Here is a 25,804-nt window from a genome sequence, read left to right as displayed (position 1 = left end):
TACAGTCGAACTCCGTTTGCTCGAACTCGCTTTAACTCGAATTCCTCGTTGGCTCGAAGTGGCTGTAAAGGACCGATTTCTTTATAAGGAAGTTAAGCGTTCGAGATTGGTTCGATTTTTCACAGACTCGAGGTATTTGCACCAGTCCCTTGGAGGTCGAGCAATCGGGGTTCGAATGTACACATTGGCTAGCCAGCACATCATTCTAATGTTGTTTGTTCAGCTAGCTTATACTTTCCATATGTGTTTTTGAGAGCCAGCTTAACATCTACTTGCCTAAATGGCCAAGGCTGGTAAAATTGGCTGAGTTATATTACTATTTGAATGTTTTATTATTATAAACATATACATGTATTTATTCAATAGAAATGGAATTAAGTGAAGCTTTTGACTGAGAATCTGAAAGTGCTGCTGACGGCTTGAGCGAAACACAGAGAAAAGTTTGCGAAGCGTGTGCAAGGCTTCCATTATGAATTTGAAGCTGGAAATATGAATTCTGCAAGTTTTTCACTGAAATGTAAAAGTTTGAAGTTTCCCAAATAGATTTTTCTAGGAAGTATTATACTTCCAAAGTTCTTTTAACGGAAGTTCTGATGTGCACAGACGAATTTGCCTGTATGAAACGAGTCTGCAGAATTAAAGACATCGGATAATATTTTTGATACTTCGCGCGTTCGAAAGATAATCGACTACATGTATTATTGTGCACACCGCACGTAATGTATACCATTACAGAGAAACTTGACCGTATTGCATTTTTACAGGTTTACATTCAAACACATAGTGAAAATCGTCCCCTACTTTACTATTGCAATGATTACATACTCGTCATTTAGTGATGTTCTATGCCAGTTGCCAGACATCCTGTAATTTCTTGTTCTAAGTTTGATGAATGTTGTTTGGCACTTCACTGAGATATAAGGCCAACATCTTTTTTGAAAATCTATAAAAAAAATACTATTACTTGCACTTTTTATAATCGGCGCCAAATCATTTAAAATAGATCATTTCACTTTTGCTTAACATGGTTTTTTTAAGCGATTTGGGATTTATTACCGCTTCACTTAACCATTTAATCAAGTTATTCAGACCACATTTGATAGGGATCGTTTTAATGAAGGATATTTTTCTTTAAAATGATTTCGTCCTATGACAATGCTATACTGTGTATAATTCTCTATATATCAAGGACGAGGCGATATTTCTTCATATATCAAGAGAAAAGACCTTTGGGGCAAGGGATATAACTCTATCAATTTCTTAGCCGATTTTGTTCGAGTTCATTCCCATTCACAGCACACTTCTCGGCATCTCAAAGGGATTTGTTCATCGATTTTGTATTGAAAATTATGTGTTTTTTTTACTTATCAAGATGGTTCAACACCAGTAGCCACAGAACCCAACTCAATGGCGAATCCAGAAAAAGGGAAACGTGCCTTAGGGGCGCAATATTTTGCCATGCCCTCGTTATAAAAAAAACATTTCTGTATCACATTGTTAGCTGGAGATCAACCCCATGAAAATGTTACATGTAGCAGAACATTTTCGTGTCAGATGATATTATTTTCTCAGATGCTAAAATCCCCCCCCCCCGTGCTGAATGTAAAGTTTATGTTTTAGTTCTTTCTAAAATGCCATACAAAATATAGCTGACCTGGGCGTGCCAGCCTCAAGGAATATTATCAGGCAAAAATGTAGCACCCTCACTCCAAACCGCGTCCTATACACTAAGCCGTTCAACCGTTTATTTACAAAGTCAAAACAACCACGTCCGATGAAACAAAGTTCATTGTTAGCAATTATTTATTTATTAATTGTCAATTATTTTGTACTATTACACACGAGCAAGCTGACTCTCAGATCTTAACCAGGTATACTATCAGAATCCTAACCAGAAGCAGACTACATATCGAACTCCCAAAATAAGGTTTTATACTCCCTAATTGGCCCCAATTGTAGTGGACCATTTAGAAGTGTTTCCTTATTCCCCTTAATAGTTAAACGATATCACGTGATACATTTAAAGATGCACTCTTACTCCCAAACAAGATTTACCACAATTAATAATAATGTTTTAATATTACAAAAATAATGCATAAATGTCGAAAACAATAGTTCTTATGAAGGATACCGAAATTAATTCGAAAGAAATGAGCATAAAACACGGTATTTCTACTAGTCTATGAGACTATAGTAGACCATAGTAAATCTTTAAGCATTCACCAATCATTTAATATTTTTGCGCTTCCTGCTATTTAATACACGGTTAAAATCTTGTAAAATCAGTAATTAAAAGTTTCCATAAATGCATTTTTAGTAAGTACTTTAAGGTTTATCAGTCAAAATTGATGTTTGTTATACATGTGTATGTATTGATTTTGAAAAAGTGTGTCACTTTAATCTCACGTGGCAATAACCTAAGTATTTTACTGGCTATCGCCACAAAAAGGAGCTTGTAAATCAATAGTTTCAGTGACGTCAAAATTAACTAGACCAAAGGATTTTAGTAAACAAGGTAATTAAACTTATGGACAGTACTAAAAAATAGCCATTAGCGGTTGACCTTAGCCGTAGCCGATTGATCTTTGATGGTACCAAGTAACGTATGAGTTTAGCAAATGGCGGGTCCTTTGATAATTATTATTCATGTCTTAGGGCCATTCTTAGCATATGCTAAAGTGATTGACTGTTCCATCTAATCTCAGAATATCTAACCGACACCTGCCGGTAACAGTTATGAAGCTCAAATGAAAATAAACGCTATGGCATTTTGACCACTTAGTAGAAAGGAATGATGACCTTAAAAGCGATGAATTAATATTGCCGGAGGCCATTGTGTTACATTTCTTCCTTCCCAAAATAAAAATAGTGAACACAGAATGGGATACATATGTGATTATACAAAATTAAACATGCACGAAAGTCATAATATATACACAAATCATAAAAGAATACACAGCAAACCAATTCACAGCACACAAAAACACCGCATAATTAGTTCTTTCATCCCCAAATAAAAACGTTAAATAATTGTTATAACAAGGATGATCTCGTCATCATCAATACCCTCTCCGTCTACCGGTTCGCTGTCGTCGGCGTCGCTCGTCGTCCCATCGTTACCAACGTTCGGTTCGCTAGCTTCCTCGTCCCTCATTTCGCTATAATCATGGTCCATATTTGTCTGAATGATGTTGATAGACCATTGGGCCTGCGTCGAGTAGTGGCTGGTTAGAGCCACAATCGCTTCCTGGCTCATCGTGAAAGCAGCAGCTTTTGCAGGATCAGGCAGGCGTTATCAATACCGTCCAAACGACAAAGCTCGTCGATTTACTGTTGCTTTTCCATTCTAGATTCTGGAAAATCGATATTGTTTTTATAATTCTATAATACTGCTTGTAATTCTACGTTAGGCCCTGATGCTCACTAAAAATATTAACAATGTTTATTTAAGTTTTTCATCGACTTTCATCATGACGTTTTTTATCCTTATACTTTTTTCCTACCATTTGTTTCGGAAGTGGTCCCCCTATGGCGAACTCCGCGTCGAAGTCTGACATGACCACTGGTGTTGGCGGTGGTCCTCTGGTCAATATTGGCTTAAGCCACCAGTCCATGTATTTAGCGGTATATTTTGGAAGTTATCCTTGTGGGTGTTACAATAATGTCCCATTTACCCAATAAGCAATGTTTATGTTATGACGATGATTGCATTTTCGCCTGTTGAGCGTAAATGGTCTGGCTCAATAAGTGTCAATGCGCATAGATACACTTGGTTTTCCAGCACGGCAAACTTGTTTTTCTGATGACTGTCGCTAGCCCTGACGTATCATATTTCGGTTCAGCAGTGTCGACCCTCGGTACCAGCGGTGTCTCAGTGGTATCTGAAGGAACGCCAGCCTCCGTCACTTTAATACATTTCCTAGCTCGGGGCTTCTTGTTAGCAAGACATGGAATTTTGAAAAGTTCATATTGCCTTTTTAATCAAGCATACTACAAATAGCAACAGGAGTGTCATACCTAAAATGATAATAACATACCCCCTAATAGAGAGTGATTATTCATCATAGTTTCAAGTTGTCCAAAATGTTCATTGTGCAAGCCCGTCACAACCGTTTTTAATGGATAAAATCTTGAGTTGCTCATTTCTCTGGCATCTTGACGGTTTGATTACCAAATGGGACGACTTAATTCACCTCATCCCACACGCGATCGTTGGTAATATTTTTTTTCGTCGTAACCCATAAAGGTGAAAAAGCTAAAATTTGCTAACCTGACATATTTGAGGCAGTTTTAGGAAAACAAAAGGCGGATCAACAATATTTCTGCCACAATCGTCCCTGCCCTTGCATGACACACGAAAGACGGTTCGTTGACCGATAATTATTAAATGAAGATCGTTTGACAGATTAGAAAGCAGTTGGTAGGTGAGTTTGATGTATCCTAGCATCGCAGTTATTAGCAACACTTTTTCGGTCTTGAATGAAATTTCCCATTAGACAATTATGGCCCATGCTCGAATTCCGTATCGGACTCTTAATATTGCATATCTTTAGACCTGAATCTAAGCACTCCGTTACCTGACTTTCTTTGAGCATTTTGTAGTGTGGTATTTCTCCATTAACAGCTACGTAATCGGATTCTAGTTTATAATAAGCGAAAAGTTCCTTCCCTTTATGTTCGATATTAGTTCTACCCACAAGCGGTACGGGTAACAATTAAGCGTGAAATATATCAAATTGTTGTGAATATTCTACTAAAGGTACATTAATTGAGATGATTATACGATTACCATCAAAAATAGTCACGCACCTCAGAAATCTATAATATTCGAATAAGTACCGATTTGGATCTCTTGGGAGTCTAACCGTTTTGGGTAATTTGTATTGGCCACAAAAGCATCGATCGCAATGTTGGCGCGGGAATAGTGCTAGGAGATTATCTTTGCATGGATACGGCTCGGATTGGAAATGATTAAAGAAATACATCGATCGTGCGAGTGCGCTTTATTTCTTCTATAATTAAATTGACTCGCTCCAATGACGTGAGAAACGTTCCTACGTTTAATAATTTTCTGTCGTAATTCATCGGATATGTTTACAAGCGTATCTTCCACAGTGCCTACAGAGTATTAATTAAATCGTTATATTTTTTACGATTCCCCCGGATTTCCAACCGAAATGCATTCAAAATGGAAATATATTATTCTACTACATGAGCAAGTGTTTTCTGATCTGTAGCTAGTGTTCATACATTTTTTTGAATACTCGATATATCGCTTTCGGTAACTACTCCGAACAATTCGTTCATTAAATCGCCAATAAATCCAAATATCTTTCGTTTCATTCTAGGCGATTTGCTTGAATTGTCAATTGTTCTGAACATTTTTTAGTCATTAGAACTGTCGCGAATGTTTTCATGCATTGACTAAATTACAGACAGTTCCCCCTGAAAACCACCGAATATGTTGTTATAAGAGAAAGCTTCATTTTTATTAATCGTCGGGAGTCTTGGATTAGTTAATATCCTATTTGTCAGAACTTGCGTTTGGTTAATATCGTTTGTTCAATTTCTCTAGGAACATTTCATAAGTACTCAAGTCTATCACGAAGGACATTAGCCACCTTGAACGAGACATTGAAAAACGCCCCATCTTATGAAATAATACATTTTCATGTACCACACCGTATGAACATGCTATTAAGAGAAATGCCCATATGAACCGAATCATTAGTCTTTTAACCGGCAATGTATCGATTATCTTTAAAAAAAATAGCATGCTTAAACATTTCTGTGAGTATGCGTCGAACACCGCAAAATTAATTCATCATGCTTGTATTAGCAGGCCTACATCTATTGTTTTCTATATATTTCATAACACCAAATTAGACATTTACAGGCCATTCAGTAAGAAAACGGCAAGCATCGTTTTACATCGCTAATTCGCAACGATCATCATTTGATGACTAACCACCTTAATTGATTATTTATCTCATAACATACTATCAACTTTTAATAGGCTATTCAGTAAGAAGACGTCAAGTATCGTCTTGCATCGCTATTTCGCAACGCTCGTCGTTTGATGACTTACAACTTAAGTTGATCGCTCGAATCAGATAGCTCGACTGGCAAAACTACATTCAAATACCGGATAACTGTGAGTAGATTGACACGCATAAAATACATTCTGAGATCTCTCATTGTTTGCATTTTACGTTTTTTGTTTTATTTAGTTCCATTCCGTTTCGCAAAATACATATACCAAACCAGATAAATGTAGTTTGCGGAACGAAACATACAACAAAATGAAGTATTCGATTATTCAAAACAAAAGAACCTAAATAAGAGTTTTGTTTTAAATACATACATGTAAAGCAAGTATGAAAACGCTTGTTTTCCATGTGAGTTAATTGCATATACATTTAAAATACTTAAATCTTGGCATGCTATTGCAGCATCAACTTTGTACCGTTCCGCTAAATAAGTAATCCACACAGGTAACTGTGTTTCGTGGAACCGAACAGTACAAAAAGAAGAAAAAAATCTTAAGATAATCTTAATTGATGGAACGTTTTTATTTAAAATTAAATGGTACATGTCATTAATTAACAAAGGCGTCAAGCAAGAACAAACTACGGTCTTATAGAATGGTTCACCTAAACAAACATTTCCCGTTTAGTAACCGTACCCTTGTTCAGTTCCGCGAAATACAGTTACATTTCATTTATGTCCACATAGGGTAAAACAAATGGCCAAGAACGGTTGAAAAGGGAATTTGAAAGCGCACTCTTGCATCGGCATTTAACATAACGTGAATACATAAATTGAAGGTTATTCTATACGTCGATTTATTGGTAAATAAAATGTAACTAGGTTGACATTTATCTCGATCTTGCTTTGACTTTCTGGGTTTTCTAAAATGCGACTTGGAGAACCAAGAACGTTTCCATAAAACCATTTAATCATTGTTATTTTTGTCTAATCGGATTCATGGTTTCATTGTAAAATGAATTCCTGTCTTACATTATGTACGATAAAATGATAATTACAAGAGGCCCAAAAGGGCCTATGCTCTACTGGCATGGCTTTTGTGGTCATATCAATCCAGAGCATGTATGTATGGGCAAAAGGCAACAGACATATAGTTTATGTTTTGTGTTTGGGTTACCTGAAAACGTAGCACGTTCAACATCTGAGCCCAGAAAGTATTGTAAGCAGATTAGTTGCATGAACTATTTTAATATATGTGCCAAGTAAAACTCATCTGACAAAAAAAACGCTTTCAAAACTGTACTCATAGTAAAAATTTCTGTAGTTTTAAAAGTTAAAAAAAAGTTGGTCAAAAGGTCAAAGTCAAGGACAACATTGATCAATTTGAACAAACATTCACAATCAATTGTGCTGAGATGGATGCACGAACACACAAAAAGATTTTCAAACCTTTCCAGATTTATATTTACCAAACTTGTGAACCCTGGGTGTGACCAGTAATGATAGCAGGTGCATAACTTAAACATTCACAACCAATTTTGTTAAGATGAATGCACAAACTACGGAACTTAAAGCTAAAAAATGGCCTTTGGGCTTTCAACAAGAACAAGGCAGAGTAATTCACAAAATCAAATGCAGAAACAAAAAGCAAATTGTCTCTCAATATCCTAGACTTGAAAATTGTCTCCCTTAACTCTAGACTTGAATGTACATGTAAACTTGGCTAAAAATTGAATTCGCTCATGCAGACCAGGCTAAAAATAGAAAGCATTTCTTTAAAACTTCCATGGCCCATAATCTAGGCATTCATGGGCGGATCTGGCTGGTCTTCGAAAGGAACCGAGCTCTAATGGATATCTAGGTACTGTACAAGTTTCATCGAGATACAATCAAAACTGAAGACTGTACCGTGTTCACAAGCATTTGTTTACAGACACACGAACGCACGGATGCATACTACGTACACATTACCATCGCATAAGCTCTTCTGGCCTTTGGCCAGTAGAGCTAAAAACCCATAACACAATGACATTGTAACGATTTATTTCAAATGAACAATGTTAACAATATTGCACAAGGCTATAATAATAAACCCATGCGGATTTCTACAAATAAGGTATTATTAACCACTGATTTCATCTACTTCAAAATAAACAAACGTGACGATCCATTGAAATGAATAGATAAGTGACATAAACATGTTTGCGTACAAATGATCTAATATTACTAGTAAACTGAACAACAAATATCATACACGAAACACATTGCATGTTCATTACATATATAGTATTTTGTATATAGTTATTTCCAAGTCTAAGGTTGTAAAGTTTGCAATTTGTGCTTCTTTGAAATGTGAAACTCTCAAACTTCTTTCTAACTAATATCATCCCCAAAAAAAGAATTATAATGTTATAGCATTAATGTTTATAACACTACATATTGTTACATTACCATATTGTAACTTTAATAAATATATTTTGATCCGAACGGTCATTTCCAACTTAATATTTATTTTCGTTGGTAACCTAAGTACTTTATAACGTCTACACTGTGTTAGTTTCGTCGGAATTGACTGACAAATTCTCATTTTTATTAATATTTATGAGATAGGGAAGAAAACTCTTCTTCCGATGAAATTGCTTGTTGCAAACTAATAATGACGTCATACAAGGGTTTTGTTACTAAGTAAAGAAAAGAACAGATGACGTAATTTCATTTGATTAAATTCCGAAGTGGTCCCCATTCGTCCGAATGAAGCTGCCTCATTAATAATTAATGATTACGATATTTTCCTTGCGTAATGTCCCACGATATTCAATAACGTAGAGTGAACTGGGTGTATCTGACGATGATTATTTATATACATGTATTTTTATTCCAATTGCTTGAAAGTGGTAGGTGTTATTTTTAGATTAATTTGATTGTCTGAGTTACGAGATTCCTAACTAAAGTGCCGTTTAAAGCTTAACATGTATTTTTAGTGTACTTTAGAAAGCATAGTTGTACACACAATGAGTTCATATTTAAAACACAAACAGACAGTGTTTTCTTATCAAATTCTCAGAGCGTTACAGAAAAATGTTAATTAATAATGTTAAAATGTCAAAAACAAAATCTATGATATAATACGAAATGTTGATAAATTACGCATATTATTACTACACAAGTGCAAAAGAAAAATACAGTTCCTTAAGGGGCGATTATATATCAGTGTTTAACTATCATGGATACAACGTTTTTAAAACAAATATTATACAACAATTTTGAGCTCAAATCCATCTGGCTGAAAAGTATATAATGGTCATGTTTAAAAAAGATACATGTTTTATCCTACACTACCGAAAACTTCCTCGACAACATAACTTTATATCTATTTGGCATGGTTCAGCGAATACGTCACAATTGAACAAACACATGATCGAATGCGTTTGCAATGTCCCGATCACTCATCGAACTGCATCAACCTTTTCACAACCTCCGAAGTAAGCAATGAACTGTTGAATCTGTTGTTCTCATGTTGGCGTTGGGTCTTATAAAAATATCCCTTTCTGGGTCACCTTTATCAAAGTCTAGATTGGGATAATGAAATGTGTCCTTAACATTAAACACTAAATAAAAAGACACTGAATGTCTGGTCCTGCATTCATAAAGATCTTAGGTCATTTCCTAACGTAATGCTTTTTCCTATCTTTAGCATCCCACTGGTCATATGAAAGAACAACTTCCGAAATACTTCATATATTCATTAACTTAATTAAAACAATTATATTTTCTGTTTAAACTATGCATACATTTCTTTTAATTCGACTAAAATTATTTCGGGATATCAACTTAAGTTCGGAAATGACTTGAGACTTATGGTTAACTCCTCTTGGTTGCGGTTTGTTGAGAGTACCGTCCATTCCCGCTGTGAATACTGACCAGATACAGAGTTGCACAAAACACAACCTTTTAAATAAAAACAAAAGAGCTTCTACTGTAAAAGAAAAACAAGAACATTGACTATATCTCATCATACATTTTATGTATATGTACCATCATATCAATCATACCCTTAAAACTGTTAAACTTTCCGATGGAAACTGTAAGTTTAATTTCTGTTAACGATTTATATTTTATTTCATCACACTTAAGCAATTCAAGGAAAAGAGCCACCATACATATGTACAACTATTAAACACTATTTGAAGACATCAACATTAATGCAGTCTTCTTTGATACAATTCTATTACATTTCGAAAACCTTGTTACTGAATTATGACCAAATGATTTAGCAGTTGAAAAAATATACTCCGACTTTTAAATAATGGATGACTATTAGCATTTAATAAAATACTTTTTGTTAGTACATACTGACAATTTTAATGTTTACTTGTGGTCTACATAATATTCTGTCAACTACCCATTTACTGGGCCAGCCAGTATCTACCACTTCACCTGATCAAAAAATAAACAAACAAACGAATGACTGCTGATTCAATGACATAAATGTATTCGAAAACTTGAGAAATTCTGCCTTTTCATTGGTCAAAATATAACTATTAAACAGACCATGAATCTTTAATATGATCTACTAGATGAATAAATAGGAATAAATACGTTATATCCCTTTTCCCTAATTAATTCCAATTCTTGTTATGCATATTCAATGTAAAGAAAGAATATGAAAGACTAGAAATAGCAACGAGTGAGCAAAAATATATCTCTGAAAGAAGCAACTTAACAAATGTAAACATATATATTATTTAATGTTTGTGAGGATATTACACAAAGCTTAGTGAGAAAATATATAATTTAAATATAAATATACTATTTTCGTCTTTGAAAAACAATCCATAAACATATGTACACATGTACAAAGAGGTTAAATATAAGTAAAGCACCATTTGAAATAATACTTTAGGCTGTCCACAATTTAAGCAATCTACAAATCGTAGTTACCATGGAAATGTTAATGTTGTAACAAAACTGTGTCGATTTTTATCTTCGTATTGATTACGCAACGTTTCTCAAATGATTAAAATACGGTAGTTTTACAAAGCAATTAAAAAAGGAGTCGCTACTAAAATAGTAATCATATTTTGAGTCAGTCATTTATTATATCACAATTGTAAAGTCGCAATATATAAATAAATGTTAGAACTGTGTTCAAATTTGTAATATATTCTTAATAAAAAATATATCATTAAATGCTTTTAAATTATCATAAGTGGACAGCCTTCACAAATTTTCAGAAACAAAACAATCAAAAAGAAAGTAATGTGGGTCAGTTCAGAACCGCACTATCTCATACATATATAACTATCAGATAATTCTGTTTTGAACAACCCCACACTATGTGCAACTCTGTTCTGGTCAAGTTTGTTTGCGTTGATGCTCTCGTAGTTCATTCCCTGCTGCGACGTACGAAAACACACATAGCACAGCATAGCATATCTGATCAGCCTGCAAAATTTTGAACAAAAATGCCAAATTATTCAACATGTTTCGCTTACCGATGCTATTGGGCCTAAGATAAACAATGTAATCAAACTGTTAAAGTGACACTCTAATTTAAAATTAATACATACACATGTATATCAAACATCAATCTTGACTGATAAACCTTTAAATACCTACTTAATAATGCATTTCCGGAAAATATTAATTACTAATAACAAGATTGTAACCGTGTATCTAATAGCATAACGCATAAAAATATTAAATGATTGGTGAATGCTAAAAGATTTACTGTGGTCTACTATACTCTCATAAGGTAGAAAAACCATGTTTTATGCTCATTTCTATTAAATTGAACTCGGTATCCTTCATAATAACCATTGTTTTCTACATTTATTCATCCTTTTTGGTATATTAAAACGATATTATTAATTGTGGTAAATGTTATAAATAAGGGAGTAAGAGTGCATCTTTAAATTTTAGTATAATTTTCTGATTTGGTTGACGAGTACAGGGCCTTTATTCACTAACATCTTGAGTCTGGGCTTAAGAATACAGACGCTTAAACAAAAATTACATTATAATTGTATTTTTATTGGGAAGGGAATCGATTGTAAAAAATTCTTGACTGTATAATAATGTTTTACAGCTGCTTACACATACCTTTACATAATAGAACATAATAAAGATACAATGTAATATTTAAGTTTGCTTTTCTGAGTTTGATTCTGAAGAAAATAGTGAATACGGACCAAGGTAAGAAAGTCACAGGTCACTCTTCATCAAATGACCAAATTTATTAGCAGGACGTTTAATGAAAGGACCAAGTGTATTATTATAAACAAAATATAATAAGCCCTGGAGACAAAAGTTGAACGAATATTCTGCTTTATGGCAAAATACTGATAAGGCCTAGCATACACAAAACGAAAGACAATGTACAAAACAACAAAGACATTCCATACATGCATCAAAACACTTCAATTATAAATGTTGGACATTACAAACGTACTTATTAATTTAAGTCATCTTTAACTTCAAAATCCAATGATTATTTTGAAGAATAGTTCTACACTGGGAACGAATCAACTTAAATTGGAAATCAAACTTTGAAAGATAAATGACCTACTGTTTCGTTTTTCATTCAAAAATAATTTATTGTAACACGAGAGATGTTTGCTACATTATAACAATGAAATTAATAATCGCACAATACAGTCACAAAACGTTCAGGAGATTGCGAAATAACTCGCCTACCTTCCAAGAGTTATGTGAGCATGCATTACGAAGAAACATTTCGTTCCATAGATACAAATACAAATAGGCTCGACAAAAGTAACATGTATAAACATGTGTTCTTGACGTAATCATTCAAACAAGTCTAGAGTTTAAACATACCACATCATTTGTATATGCATCTGCATACAGAACAACGCACATAAGTAGTTTTTCGCAACCTCTTTAAACACTGCATGCACTCTAGTAAACTTAAGCTGTGTAAAGCTGAGACAAGGATTTGCAAATGCCAGGTGTGAGCCTATATAAGGGATTGCTTGCACAAGATACAATCCCTGATGATCGAATATATATAAATGATAAAAAAGACAACAAAAACTAAACAAAAACCTACTTCCAGCGTCTCTGAGTGTTTCCTGCTGTTGTCGTATTTGCTGTTCAATTTTTGCTACTTGCACAGTTATAATACGATGTACGGTCATTGGTATTGTTTCAGCCTATGTAACAAAATACAAAACAACATGCTAACTCAACAAAATGATACAGTTACAATAGTTTAGGAGTCGTCGGGATACTAAAGGGGAATATCAGACAACATATAGGTGTTATTTCTTATGTTGTAACAAGTTGATGCAAAGCCCCGTGTTGGACAACATATGTCTGTGTTTCAATCACGTAAAGGGAAAACAATAAATTAACCAACATTTCTTCTAAATTAAAACTTTCAAACCAATAATTTATTCAATAAAATTCCAAACTTAAACTGAAAATGTCCCAACTAAAATCGTGCAGAAACAACCTTCGGATTTTTTCAGTGATAATCCAATACAAGGATGCAGGGGGGATGGGTAAATTGACCACGCAAATTACAAACTTACCAGTCTGGATTTGAAGCGATGCTGGATTACTTGTTTACTTTTGGCATCTGAAAGTCCATACAGAATTGGTAAATATTGTAATATAAACTACGACGAAACATATGGTTGGCATTCAATACTCACATGCATATGTTTTCCTTTAATTACACAGATTATCTTTAAGGTAAATTAAAAGAAGACCGTTGCAATTATCTTGCTAAAAATGTTATTTGGTATAACTCCATTTCACTCAAAAAGTAAATTAAGAGGTCCACTGAGCGAACGCTTGTCAGTTTAATTTCAGCGAAAAGGGAGAAAAATCAACAATTACAAAAAAACAAGAGTTATGCATCCTCCTTTACACGTTGTATGTTTTCATCGAAAAAAACAACAGCTTAACATATATATGAAGGTTTCTTCCAAAAATTATGTTATCAGACAAGCCTTTTCCCCCAACTATTTTGAATAATGTTTTCTTACACTGGGTTCAGACAAAATGTAATTTTCGTTCCGAATTATGGTACAATTGCCAGTGGTACCAGCAAATAATCATTAATGTTGTATTACTTTACCAATACAAGGTTGTTCTTTAAAAATAAAACACAAAAAAGTTATATTCTACATGTGCTTTTCAATAATAGCTAACAGAATTACAACAAAATGTATGTGCTCGTTGTATTACAATATACACACAACATTCTAGGCATACCCGTGAACAAAGCAACAAGGAGATGAAGAATTTTGAAAAGGTATGAAAAGACGGTATTATTATAAAGAAAAAATGCTATGTCTATCTGTGTTTCATTTTCAACATTTCGCTGTTGTTTGACAATACCAAAGTATATTTTCACAAAACACATACACTATCAATTCTGGTCCAAAATCATCATTATTAATATTGATACAATAAAACAGACGTAGATATGTAATATACACATGAGTAATACCAACAATTAAACATTTAATGAAAAAATAAATATTTTACCAAAATGTAAAACTTCAAGGTAATGTAAAAATATAATCTCTAAAATGAAGTGCAATAACAAGTACAAACACGTATACAAACACACACACAAACACACACACACACATAAACACACATATTAGTCTCCAACCCATTTGTAATGATTATTTTTATAATGATTTTACTGACTTAGAAAAATCTCCGTTATTAATAAAAAAAACCCATTAAGTTATGAAGTTTCTTCTTAAAAAAGGTCTTACGAGCCTCAAAATTATTTTACATTTATTATTAAACGAATGTTTCCATTACTTTCGGTTTGGGTTGGTGACCAAAAGGACACGTCTACTATGATTAAAATGGTGCGGCATAGGCAACCGATGTAAATACCCGATTTCTAACTAGGAGATTAAGTAGCTTTATGTTTCAATCTCGAAATCTAAAATAGAAAACATATCAAATAAAGTAAGAAACAAATTACTGTTGTCCTTACCGAATTCTTCAAGAATAAATATCTCGCCCTTCAAGGTAAAACACTTCTTGATACGATTTAGCTCTATAAATGACTGAAATAAATCAAAAGCAAAATAACTAGGCAGTAAAGTGATTAACTACTATACCACTTGTGTGAAGAACAGTCGTACAATTTACCCAATCTTTCAAGCATTTCAATTCTGTTTTCAATTTATGAGTCTGACAAACTTCTCTAATGGATAAATAACCTATAAGATAACATTTGTTATTGGAAGCAAATTCATTTTCTTTTCAATATACTATTTTGTTTTATTCTTTACTGATTACTCTGCTAATGAAACTATCAAAAACAATATCAAGCAAAAGCCGCTCCTATAATGTTATGTCTCCAAAACCCTTTAAGCAACATATTAGAAAAGAAAAAAATCCTCGCCAGCTACAAAAAAGAAAAACATGGTCATTATTCTGATAAAAACCGTTGGCTGATAGCTAAAACTACGATCTCCAAATATGCGTAAGTCATTGGGCGAACGGAGAGTAAAATATAAAATTCACAAGTGGTATTGTATAGAAAACTACCCACAAACTATAGAGATGAAAAAGAACAACCAGCTTAAATCAAATGAGAAATGCAACTGAATAAAAACAAAGCATAAGCAGCATTCAATACCAAAGGTGTAAATAAAAAATATCTGGGGTGGTCACAATCAGAGACTAACCACATGAGTAACAAGGTCACATGACTAGGTCATGTGATCCTGTTCAATCACGTGGGGTTTACAAAACGCACAGTAATAGCATTACCTCAAACTCCTGTACCATAGAGGTTGGCAATAGGTAAAAAAAGAAGAAGAGAAAAGTTAAAATGCCAATTACAAGACAAAATCTAGCTGCCAAGAAATGCGAATTTCTTAATGAAAGAACAACAGAGCTGTGCATGGTTTCACCTTGCTATCATCATCCTGTCCAATATTGGTAGGCTTGCTAGAAATATGCATAACTTGGCAGGGACATTCGTTTGATAATATCAGGGTAGTTCGTACTTTATTTATATTACATCTTAGACATTTATTATACATCTTACAGGCATTTAAATATGGATTGAAGAATACTTAAGCTGAATCAAAAACTCTTTAAACAAATGCTAAGCCCTGTTAAATGAACAACATAAATAACTACAAAAATACATGTTACTATTTCTATTATATAGTGTATAACTAACAAATATGTATGAAAATTAATGATAATCCTCAGAGTTGCATAGAAAAAAAGTGAGAAAAAGTGGCGTTTAATTGTAACTGCTCCGTTCAGCAGGCTGTGAATGTTCGATGCAACTACCCTAATATTATTCTCTACGCTACAAGGCAAGCTACATGCGGTAAGGAACATCTAGGACTATACATACATTAGGTCATACAAATTTTCTAATGATTTCTAATGTATTATATTTTACATTCCTATTATTCTATTCGCAAATGTAATAATGTTTTTTATAGTTACTTGTAGAAATATATACAGAAAGGTCAGAAAGGAACTACCAGACTTGTCATATACTAGTAGTTGTAAAAGTATCTCAAAGATATATGCAAGCGTTTAGTTATGAAGCACAATTTTAAAAATATTTTATGAATAAGATCATTTCATAAACATTTTCGACATTTTCGTACAATTTTGTTTAGTCGAGTCGGCATGCTGTACATAAATGAAAAAGCAATATGATGGCATTTTAATTTAACAGAAGTAGTAAATTTTTAGAAGTGGAGGATGTGAACATGATTTACTTGATCATTTTAGAGGATAGATGAAGAAACAGTTAGGAATATAAATTTTAATACAAATTTAGTTCTGGAGTCCTTTGCGCAAAACATTATTTTTTAGGGATAGTTTATCAATACAACTGGAATTTAATAGCAACAATTACTAATGTCAAAACATTGTTTTAATACATAAACGAACTACCCGTAAAGGTCCTAAAAACGTGCATGCTCGTATAGATGGGCCGTGGGTCTTTTTGTGGCTCTATTTTTCGGTTCTGCGGCATGAAAAATGCTTACCTTAACTCTAAACTCTAAAACATGCAATTTGATCTGCAGAAAAGCATCCCATCGGTGCCATTAAAGAGCACCTGCTCAGACAGCTGACGTCATGCATATACGGTAAACCTATACACTATCATAAACAAACGATGATAGTCACGTGATAATTAAAAGTCAGGCAGCAAAAGGCGACACTTATTGTATTGGTTTTATGTGCCATCTAGCCCAGTAGATAAGGAAGGAATACATTTTGTTTTTAAAAGAAATTCAAATTCAATTCTTTTGGACAATTTGTTCCTCGATTATTAAATAAATTTCATGTTCCTTGTCTTGAACAATATTTTTGACCCATGACAGGAAAAAAAACATTCCTCTTTCTTGCCGAAAGGTGTGTATTATATGTTGAAGCCATGTGTTTAGTAGACAATTTTATTGATGAACACACAGCAATGAAACAGCGGATACGGATTACTGAATTGCCACTTTGCCGACGGTCCATCTGTTGGGTAATAGTGAAAAGCATAGTAAATGGACTGAATAAGGAAAAACTGTTCTTAATAAGAGCCCCAGAGTTCCCGGCGCTTTTAATAGGACATATTTACGGGTAATTATTATGCATGATAGAAGTATTTTTCATGACAGAATGATATCTACTTAAAAGTGAGATAAGAAAGTAACGAAACACATTTTGTCTGATATATTTGATCTGTATGAAACGTTTTTTTTTTCACTTTACTCAATTACACAAACTACATAAACATCCGTATTATGTTCCAAAAGCAAGAAATTAATATAACGAATATGCCAATCAATCAATCAGTTACAAATGTAACCATTGTACAATTATAGTATGGTATAAAATAATTATGTATAAATTATATTACAGCTCGAATTTATCAGACCAAAAATGGGTTATTAAGATGCATGGCAATTTATTAAGATTGGAGTGGCATATTTTCCAGCAAGCAAAGATTCGACAAGTGCCTCATAATGATACACATTTGATCATGTGTAATGAACATGAAAAACACTTATTTACTTAACTAGAAAAGGTCAATCAGTATACGGTAATTCTTAGAGAGTAAAAGCTATACAAATCGAAAATTTCATTACGTATATCTATCGGCTAACGACTTGATATAACACCTAGTGTGTCCATAATCTTTTTAAGTGTGTGAGCTCTGGGTATAAAAACATATTGCAAAACTAGTTTTGGTTCTTCCAACTAATGATAAGAAAAGTAAACGCATTTTGTCTGATGGATTTTATCTACCTATTTACTTTCAAGATGTTTATGATTGTCACAAAATAGTGCCGAGAACAGGTTTACAGAGTAAATATTAAAAAGTAACAGATTTAAGTAGTTTCTTTAAATGCATTCAAAGACTTGAAGAAAAAACATCAACTGTACATCGAGTACATCTAAAATAACAATTCTTCAATTATATCTGTATTATCAATTGATAAAACATAGCACTGTTATTATAGTAAGTGATTAAAATACTTCCATAGCATTGTTTTTGTGTATTATTTAAAGACAGTTTACCAGACGAAGAGTTGGGAGTCTTTCTTCTTTTTGAAACATTCAATTTGATAAAAAAGGTTCATAAAATTGTTGTTACTAATAAATTGTTATTATAACAGGCCATTCATTAACAACAGATTGTCACGAGTTGAACTTCTGACCCTTGCCGCGTATTTGCAGTGCCTTTTAAGAAGTCAAGTAGATAAAGTGTCTAAAACTGTTAAATGTAGGGCTGAGATTATTACTTGAAAATACACATAAAATATAAGGACTGCAAGACTTTGTTTGCCATCTGGAAAATATGCCCAGTGTAGTATATTTTCTAGCGAGGTCATTCATTTACAACAATCGGAACAAAAGCCATGCTGACGAATAATATGGAGACAAGTCATGCCACACCCTACCTTACTATTCGCTAGGAGTAAACCTATGCCTTCCATACAGACTTGCAGGAGTCCTCCCTGCCCAGATTTCACATCTTGCACGGGAAACTCACCCCCGAGCTCCGGGCCTGAAAAAGTTGGACGGACGACGTAACTCCTCTGCTCATTACTGTTCTGGTTCTGCCTCTTTCATCTGAGCCATCCAGGCAAACGTACCATTATTGTGCACTCCAAAGTACTGGTATAAAGGTACGTCAAACTTACTATCTATGATCCACAACTCATGAAATTGATACGCAGAAAATAGTTCATAACATTTGACACTGTTTAGTTGCAATCTAGAATGGTGATCCATTGCTTCACATTTTGTGTTTCCTTTGTATCAACTTGTATTTAAATATACAAAATTGTACTAGTATTGCAATTGGGTAGAGGATAAATCCACATAGTCTTAATGGCATTAATTTTTCAAACAAACTTGAATTGATTACTTGAAAAAAATGTAATAGTGCAAAGTGAGGATGCTTCTCTTTATGCATATATTTATATATGATAAAGTAAAAGAATTATAGATAGGGGTATAAATTCCGCTTAGGTTTTAATTTGACTTCCTTATGCTTCATATATGGACAATTTGTGCAAATAATTTGCACATCCTAATATCCTTGTCAATGGTATAGAGAGAAAACTTTATTGTATGAACCGCAACGAGCTGCATATTTTCGTTAACCTTTCCTTAACAAAATATATTTAGTTGTTGAAGAATTAATCTTTTTTTTCAACTAGAGTGCTTCACAGAATTTGCTCGGATGCTCTTCTGCGTTCATACCGCATGAACACTCAAGCTTTAAATTAACAAATGTCATACTTGCATAGTGTAAAGTTACTTTCTGCCTTTACATTGTTTTAATTCAAAAGAACTCTGGAGAGCACAATGTTCTCTGTTAGCCAACTCAGTCTCACTATTGTAGCTAAGACATAAAACATTTCAACACATGCAACGGTAAACGTGCAACATTTCAAGAAAAAACATCCCATAGTTTTATAACTTATTCTGGACAAATATAATAAATTATATGTGTGCCTTCTAAAAATATATACTTTATATAAATGAGGATAAATTATGGAAAAAGAATCAAAACTAATATACTTCGAAAAATAAACGTATTTAAACAAAAGCTAAAATGCAAAAGGTAACAGTTATTCTGTATGTACGCTGCAACGCAATAAACTATTTGCAGTGATGAATGAAACATACTGGATGTGAAATTAGAAAAAAACTTTAACTATAGAATGGCAATGTTCACTTACTCAAAATTTGCACTACAAAGTTGTGAATGTGACAACCAAAGTGAGCAAAACCAAAGGTGGGTTGGTATAATATGTTCAGTTATGTCAAATAAAAATATACTTTGTTGGTTTTGTGCACCAACAAAGCTACTTTGCCTTGCATGCAAAAAGAACATTTCAATAAAGTAAGTTTGTTGATGCGGTCAAGTGAACATTTCCATTCTAGATAAAATGTTGTCATAATTTCCAGTTATACAGAGACTGAGAACGGTAGTATTTAGTTTACATAATCTTAGCCATGTTGAAGACCTTTTTTATACAAAGGTTGTAGTACATTTTTCTAGTCAGTGTTGATTTCATTCACACATTTTATATAACTGAATTATTAATCAATTATGAGTTTTTAGACCGCATTATATATGCCAGGATCCTACTCTCGTTTGTTTAGTTGATTTTAGGTGGTCCCTAATATAGCTTTTTGTTCTACAACGTATAGAAACGAGGTGGCTATTCTTACAAAAATTATGTTTAAACTTTTTCCTACTGAGCTTGTTTCTGCAGTTTTTCACATAAGTATCGTTTTCTATTCTTTCACAAAATACACTGTAACATGTATGTATAAACACTTTGGCTTACTCTTTATAAACGTTTCGGCATAAAGGATTACTGATCAGAGAATTGTAACCGTGTATTTAAGAGCTGTAAACGTAAAAAATATTAAATGATTGGTGAATGCTAAAAGATTTACTGAGACTTACTTGCGTCTCATAAGGTAGAAATACCGTGTTTGCTGCAACTTTCAAATTCAACTCAGTATCCTTCATACGAACAATTGTTTTTGTCATTTATTGATTCTGTTTGGTATATTTAAAAAGTAGTATTAGTTGTGGTAAATCTTATTTGGGAGTAAGAGTGTATCTTTAATGTAAGGATATATAACAGTGACTCTAAAATGAAGTTTGGATATTTGAACCATATTTGTTTGCATCAACATTTTGATAAACGTATCGAGCCTTAAACGCCAATAAAGAGTAAACCGAAGAATTTATACAGTAACATATTCTTATGGGAATAAGAATAGCGATTGTAATTATCCCAAGCATCATTTCTTAAAGGTTTGTCAATGATTGTGTATTAAAGCACTAATATCTCATTACAATGGGAATGTGAAAAGCCTCCAAGTAAGACGATTTAATGGGGGAAAATGACCACTAAATTTTGTTTTTGTTTTACTAATGTTTGTTCATGAGATGTTTTCCCTCTCCGAGACATATCAAACAATGGACATCATGAAGCTAGGTGGGTGAAGAAACTGAAAATATTCACAATAAAACAGCTTGAAAATAATATAACAGTACACATTCAAACAATATTGCTTTAAGTAAGATACAATGTGGTAAAATTGAAATAAAGGCTGTGGAAATAATTTATTTAAGTATATAAGGGTTCATGACAATGAAAAAATGGACACAAACAGAGATAGGTCTTATTGTAAGTATGATCAAAGCACAGATTATGACGCCTTTAAACAAACTGAAGCAGCATTACATAACCTATGGTTTAAAGTGTTTTAAAGGTCATTGGCCTAATGTAATTTAATGTTCTTTCCCAGGTAAAACATTAATTTTTGATATTATCACTTCTGATAATTTCAAATGTAGTATTACTATTTACTACAGACCCATATCTGCTTTACGCAATTCACTTATTAAAAACCAATTGGAGCACCTCCGCCATATTCCTTCGAAGCAACCATATATTTATAGGGACGGTTAACAATGTCCGAATTCTTTACATTTAACAACCATGCATATAAATCGTCAATAAGTTTAATTAGGTAGTTTAGTCTAAAGACTTTACTCTCAAGAATCTTAATAATTTATGCGACAAAATAATTCATTGGAAATAAATTTGAAGTAAAAATTACACATTAAAAACAGTAATTCATATTATTATCATTATCAATTCTATGAACGACCTTTACAAATGCAATGGCATACATCTGAGGTTCGATGAAGGCGGAGATGGTCAAGGTTATCCGATTGATTAAAAATGTGCGAAGAAACATTTGGAGAGGTGGGAATTCCATTGGCTTCTTAATGTAATGTTACATAAAACTTTTTCGCTTAAACACTCTTCATTTGTAAACAATGTTTTTAGAGGATTAAGATCAAGAAACATTTAAAAGCAAGGTTCTAAGAACGACCATGACAGCACATTACTCTATATTCCACTTACCTTTTATAGGTTTTCCCCAATCAGCTAATACAATAATTCACAATTTAAGTTTCTAACAATTCTTAACATAACGGAGCGTTCAGAATGGATGACGACAATGGAATTGATAGTTATCTGTAATGATTTTCTTCAAGGGCTGCATGTGTGCTTTAAATGATTTAAGGGTGTATTAAAAATCAGAACTTAAGTACCTTCGGGTATTAATCCTATAGGAAAAAATAAATATTTAGCCTTGCAAATCGAATATCTTGAAAGTTTATAAATACCAAGAATCCTTTCCAATGCAACGTTCGACTGTTTATGTAAACTTTAAACCTTAGCCTCACTGTTCAACACAACCAGGATTGAATTAACTGACTCGCTGGGCAACGAGTTGTAGTCATGAAAGGTTTAACACATCTAAACAACTGATTTGTTGGGCATTAAATAGTAGTCATAATCCATATAACTCATGCGTTGGGCTTTGAGTTATAGTCCCCTAATGTCTTACAAATCCAAAAAATTGATGCGTTTGGCTTTGAGTTATAGTCCCCTAAGGTTTTACAATTCCAAATAACTGATGTGTTGGGTAATAAATTGTTGTCATCTAATGTTTGTTGGTTTGTTTGTCACTAGCAAAATTTAACCAAAGGAAATGATGAGACAAAGTAGCGCAATTTCATTAACCTCAGCTGTTCGTGTATATAACATCTTACCAGGAACAGTTTACCTTGACCCAAGGAGATAATCAATTCTATTGCATTTTGTTCATAGCTGTATAACTTGGGTTTGCAATTCAGCTTAGCAAATTGCAGAAATTAAAGAACAGACAAGCACCAGACAACACTCATTTGTTTTTCTGAGTTGGTCAAGGGGCTTAACTGGACATTGGTTTAAGCCAAAGTTACGAGCCTTGCTACTAACATTCATATTATCAATAGTATCATGTGAACTATGTCTCATTAAAATATCTCTTATCTGCTTCGAAGTTATGGACAAAGGCAAAAGATGTTTATGTGTAAGAACCACTCTTGACGACACAAAAGCTAAATTGGCAATCCTTTCACCCTTCCCTTCGAAAAACCAAATATGCTAACAAAACCCATGTACTAGACACAAAAGATTAAATTTGACCTTGGGCAAGTATATAGGTCACAAACCAGTATATAGACCAGTGTTCAGAATTTTGATTGACAGAAATAGAAAAAGAAGGCAGTCATACTGACATTTTGGAATTGCACATAGGAATGGCAATGGTGTAATCAAGGCTAAGACAATAATTTGAACAATAGAAAATTAACATGTCAATTCCATCTGTATGCCAACATCTTAATTCAGATAAGCTTTTACAGTGTAGATCCCATTCCATTATTGAACTCTTTTTGTACAAGATTACATTTCTATATAAAGATAATAGTTCTGTTCACATGAAGGTTATATTTTTTACATGATAAGGATTATATTACTTTTCTTGTAGCTGTGTAAGACAGAAAACAATCCATCTGTTTCTTTATTTAATGTAACTTATAGTTTTGCCCCTTTTACCTTTCAATGTGCATACATGTAAACTAGAAAAAAGCAAATAACAGTATATTTCTGTTACAGTATAAGATAACACTATTAGAGAAAATGTGTGTACCACAATGAAAACGGTCACAATGTTGTTCCAGAATATATGATAGCATTTCTGTATTTCAATCCAAGAATGAGGTCACATTTACAACTGTAACAAGAAATGGACAAAATCCCTCAACCTAATTTTTGCATATATATATATATATATATATATGTGTGTTGGGATAAAAAATGGCATTGATGAATTATACCAGTTGTTGTTATTTCATACATTTTATTCTGCCCACAAGCGACATCAAAGACAGTATTTATTTATTGGGGGAGGCGGAGGGGGAGTCAACCACATACACAAGCATTGGTGGGTGGATTTTGTCCATTCTGGAAGGGATTTCTCCTACACCTTTATGTTATAACAAAGAACAAGTTAGAAGGCAAACACAGCTTTGTAACATTGAAAAGCTCTATGTATGGGGAAATGAAGCAGTGTTCCACAATACACACAGCCACAGAGAACCAAGAGAGAAAGTTTGCTTGAACTGTGGAAATATGATTAGAAAATGATAATGTGATATTTTTAACAGTGATACATTCTTTAAAGATATACCTACATACCTTATATTACTTGCATGAAATATTAGTAAGGTATGTCCTCTTCTAAATAATGATATTATCGACAAGCCTAAAGAATCATGGTATGAGCAAAATGATGCAAGAATGGTGTCTATTTTTGTTTACGTTGGTAACTTCTTACAATGTATCCTTACAAGATGTGCGTAGTTACCATTGAGTCCACTTAAAAAAGGTACAGCACCAAATTTGGTCTTTATAGAAGATGAAATGATTTCAGAATAACAATGATAACTTTAATATAACAACTAAACTAAACCATGCCTCTCAGATTATGTAAATATCCCGCAATTTAACACACTCTATATTTAGAATAGTTGAACATTTTTATCAAACAGATGGATACATTATCTATTCACAATGCATTGTTCCTGGATCTTATTTTTAATTCAAAGTATATGCTATACATGAATTTAATGATGCAATCAATCACAACAAGCAGCCTTAGCAGTGTGCTAAGTGTACTCAAAAAGGTGAAAACCTTTTTTACTTGCCAAGGTTTACAAATGGAAATACAATCCATAACTAATGACATATTTCAAAATTGCTGATATAAGCTAACATATAATAAAATAATTTATCTACATAATGAAAGAAATTCAAAGCTAATACCTTAAAACACATATAGGCCAGCAAATGTACTCATTTATATAAGAGACTGAGAGGCATGCTGTAGCCTGTCGTTAATGGTGGGTAAGGTAAGCTTACCTGGGATTTTACTATTGTTTCTCATGGCAGCCTTTTCCATAGCTTCTTTAACACAGAAGTAAAGCTCACGACACTGCAGAGTCAAATAAATTGTGTTATATTCAATTTGTTATTTTTTTAATGTGTTAACAAAACTGGTTCATAATAAAATGACACAGAGACAATGAATAATGCACTATTTAGCAAAAATTCATTTAAATGAAAAATTATTAGTCAAAAAAGATACATTGAGCAATGTTAGACCGTCATCACAACTAGTAGAGGTGAATTGAATTTAAAAACTGTAAAACTGATAATTGTAATTCTGTTATATTCTGCTCAACCCCATACATGTACATGTTGTACTAAGAAGCTTATATATCAAAGTAATTCCATTTTCTTTCCACAAAACTTGATTGAATGGCCCCCAATATAACAGTCAATTACATAACAGACAGATATTACTTCTGCTCAACTGCACAGGCTTTTTCTTTATCCATGACACTTAA

At 33.1% G+C, this 25,804-nt stretch overlaps 1 protein-coding gene across 4 annotated transcripts in view; it reads right to left on the bottom strand.

Annotated features, from left to right (window-relative positions):
• Nucleotides 1-8,016: 8,016 nt before the first annotated feature.
• LOC128232937 (MAP kinase-activating death domain protein-like) overlaps nt 8,017-25,804 on the bottom strand; it is a 72,169-nt gene continuing 54,381 nt past the window's right edge. For 3 of the 4 annotated variants that reach the window (XM_052946744.1, XM_052946747.1, XM_052946746.1), the window contains 6 exons: nt 25,317-25,389; nt 18,921-19,027; nt 14,975-15,047; nt 13,542-13,588; nt 13,058-13,160; nt 8,017-11,433 (listed from right to left, as the gene is read on the bottom strand). In XM_052946744.1, coding sequence (XP_052802704.1) covers nt 11,429-11,433; nt 13,058-13,160; nt 13,542-13,588; nt 14,975-15,047; nt 18,921-19,027; nt 25,317-25,389 — 408 coding nt within the window. In that variant the 3' untranslated portion in view covers nt 8,017-11,428. The remainder of the gene's footprint in view (nt 11,434-13,057; nt 13,161-13,541; nt 13,589-14,974; nt 15,048-18,920; nt 19,028-25,316; nt 25,390-25,804) is intronic. The other variant, XM_052946745.1, reaches the window with a different exon arrangement.

The sequence above is a fragment of the Mya arenaria genome, chromosome 4 (assembly GCF_026914265.1).
Source record: "Mya arenaria isolate MELC-2E11 chromosome 4, ASM2691426v1".
NCBI classification, from domain to species: Eukaryota; Metazoa; Mollusca; class Bivalvia; order Myida; family Myidae; genus Mya; species Mya arenaria.
The sequence above is the reverse complement of the archived record's forward strand: the minus strand, read 5'-3'. Positions and strand labels throughout refer to the sequence as shown.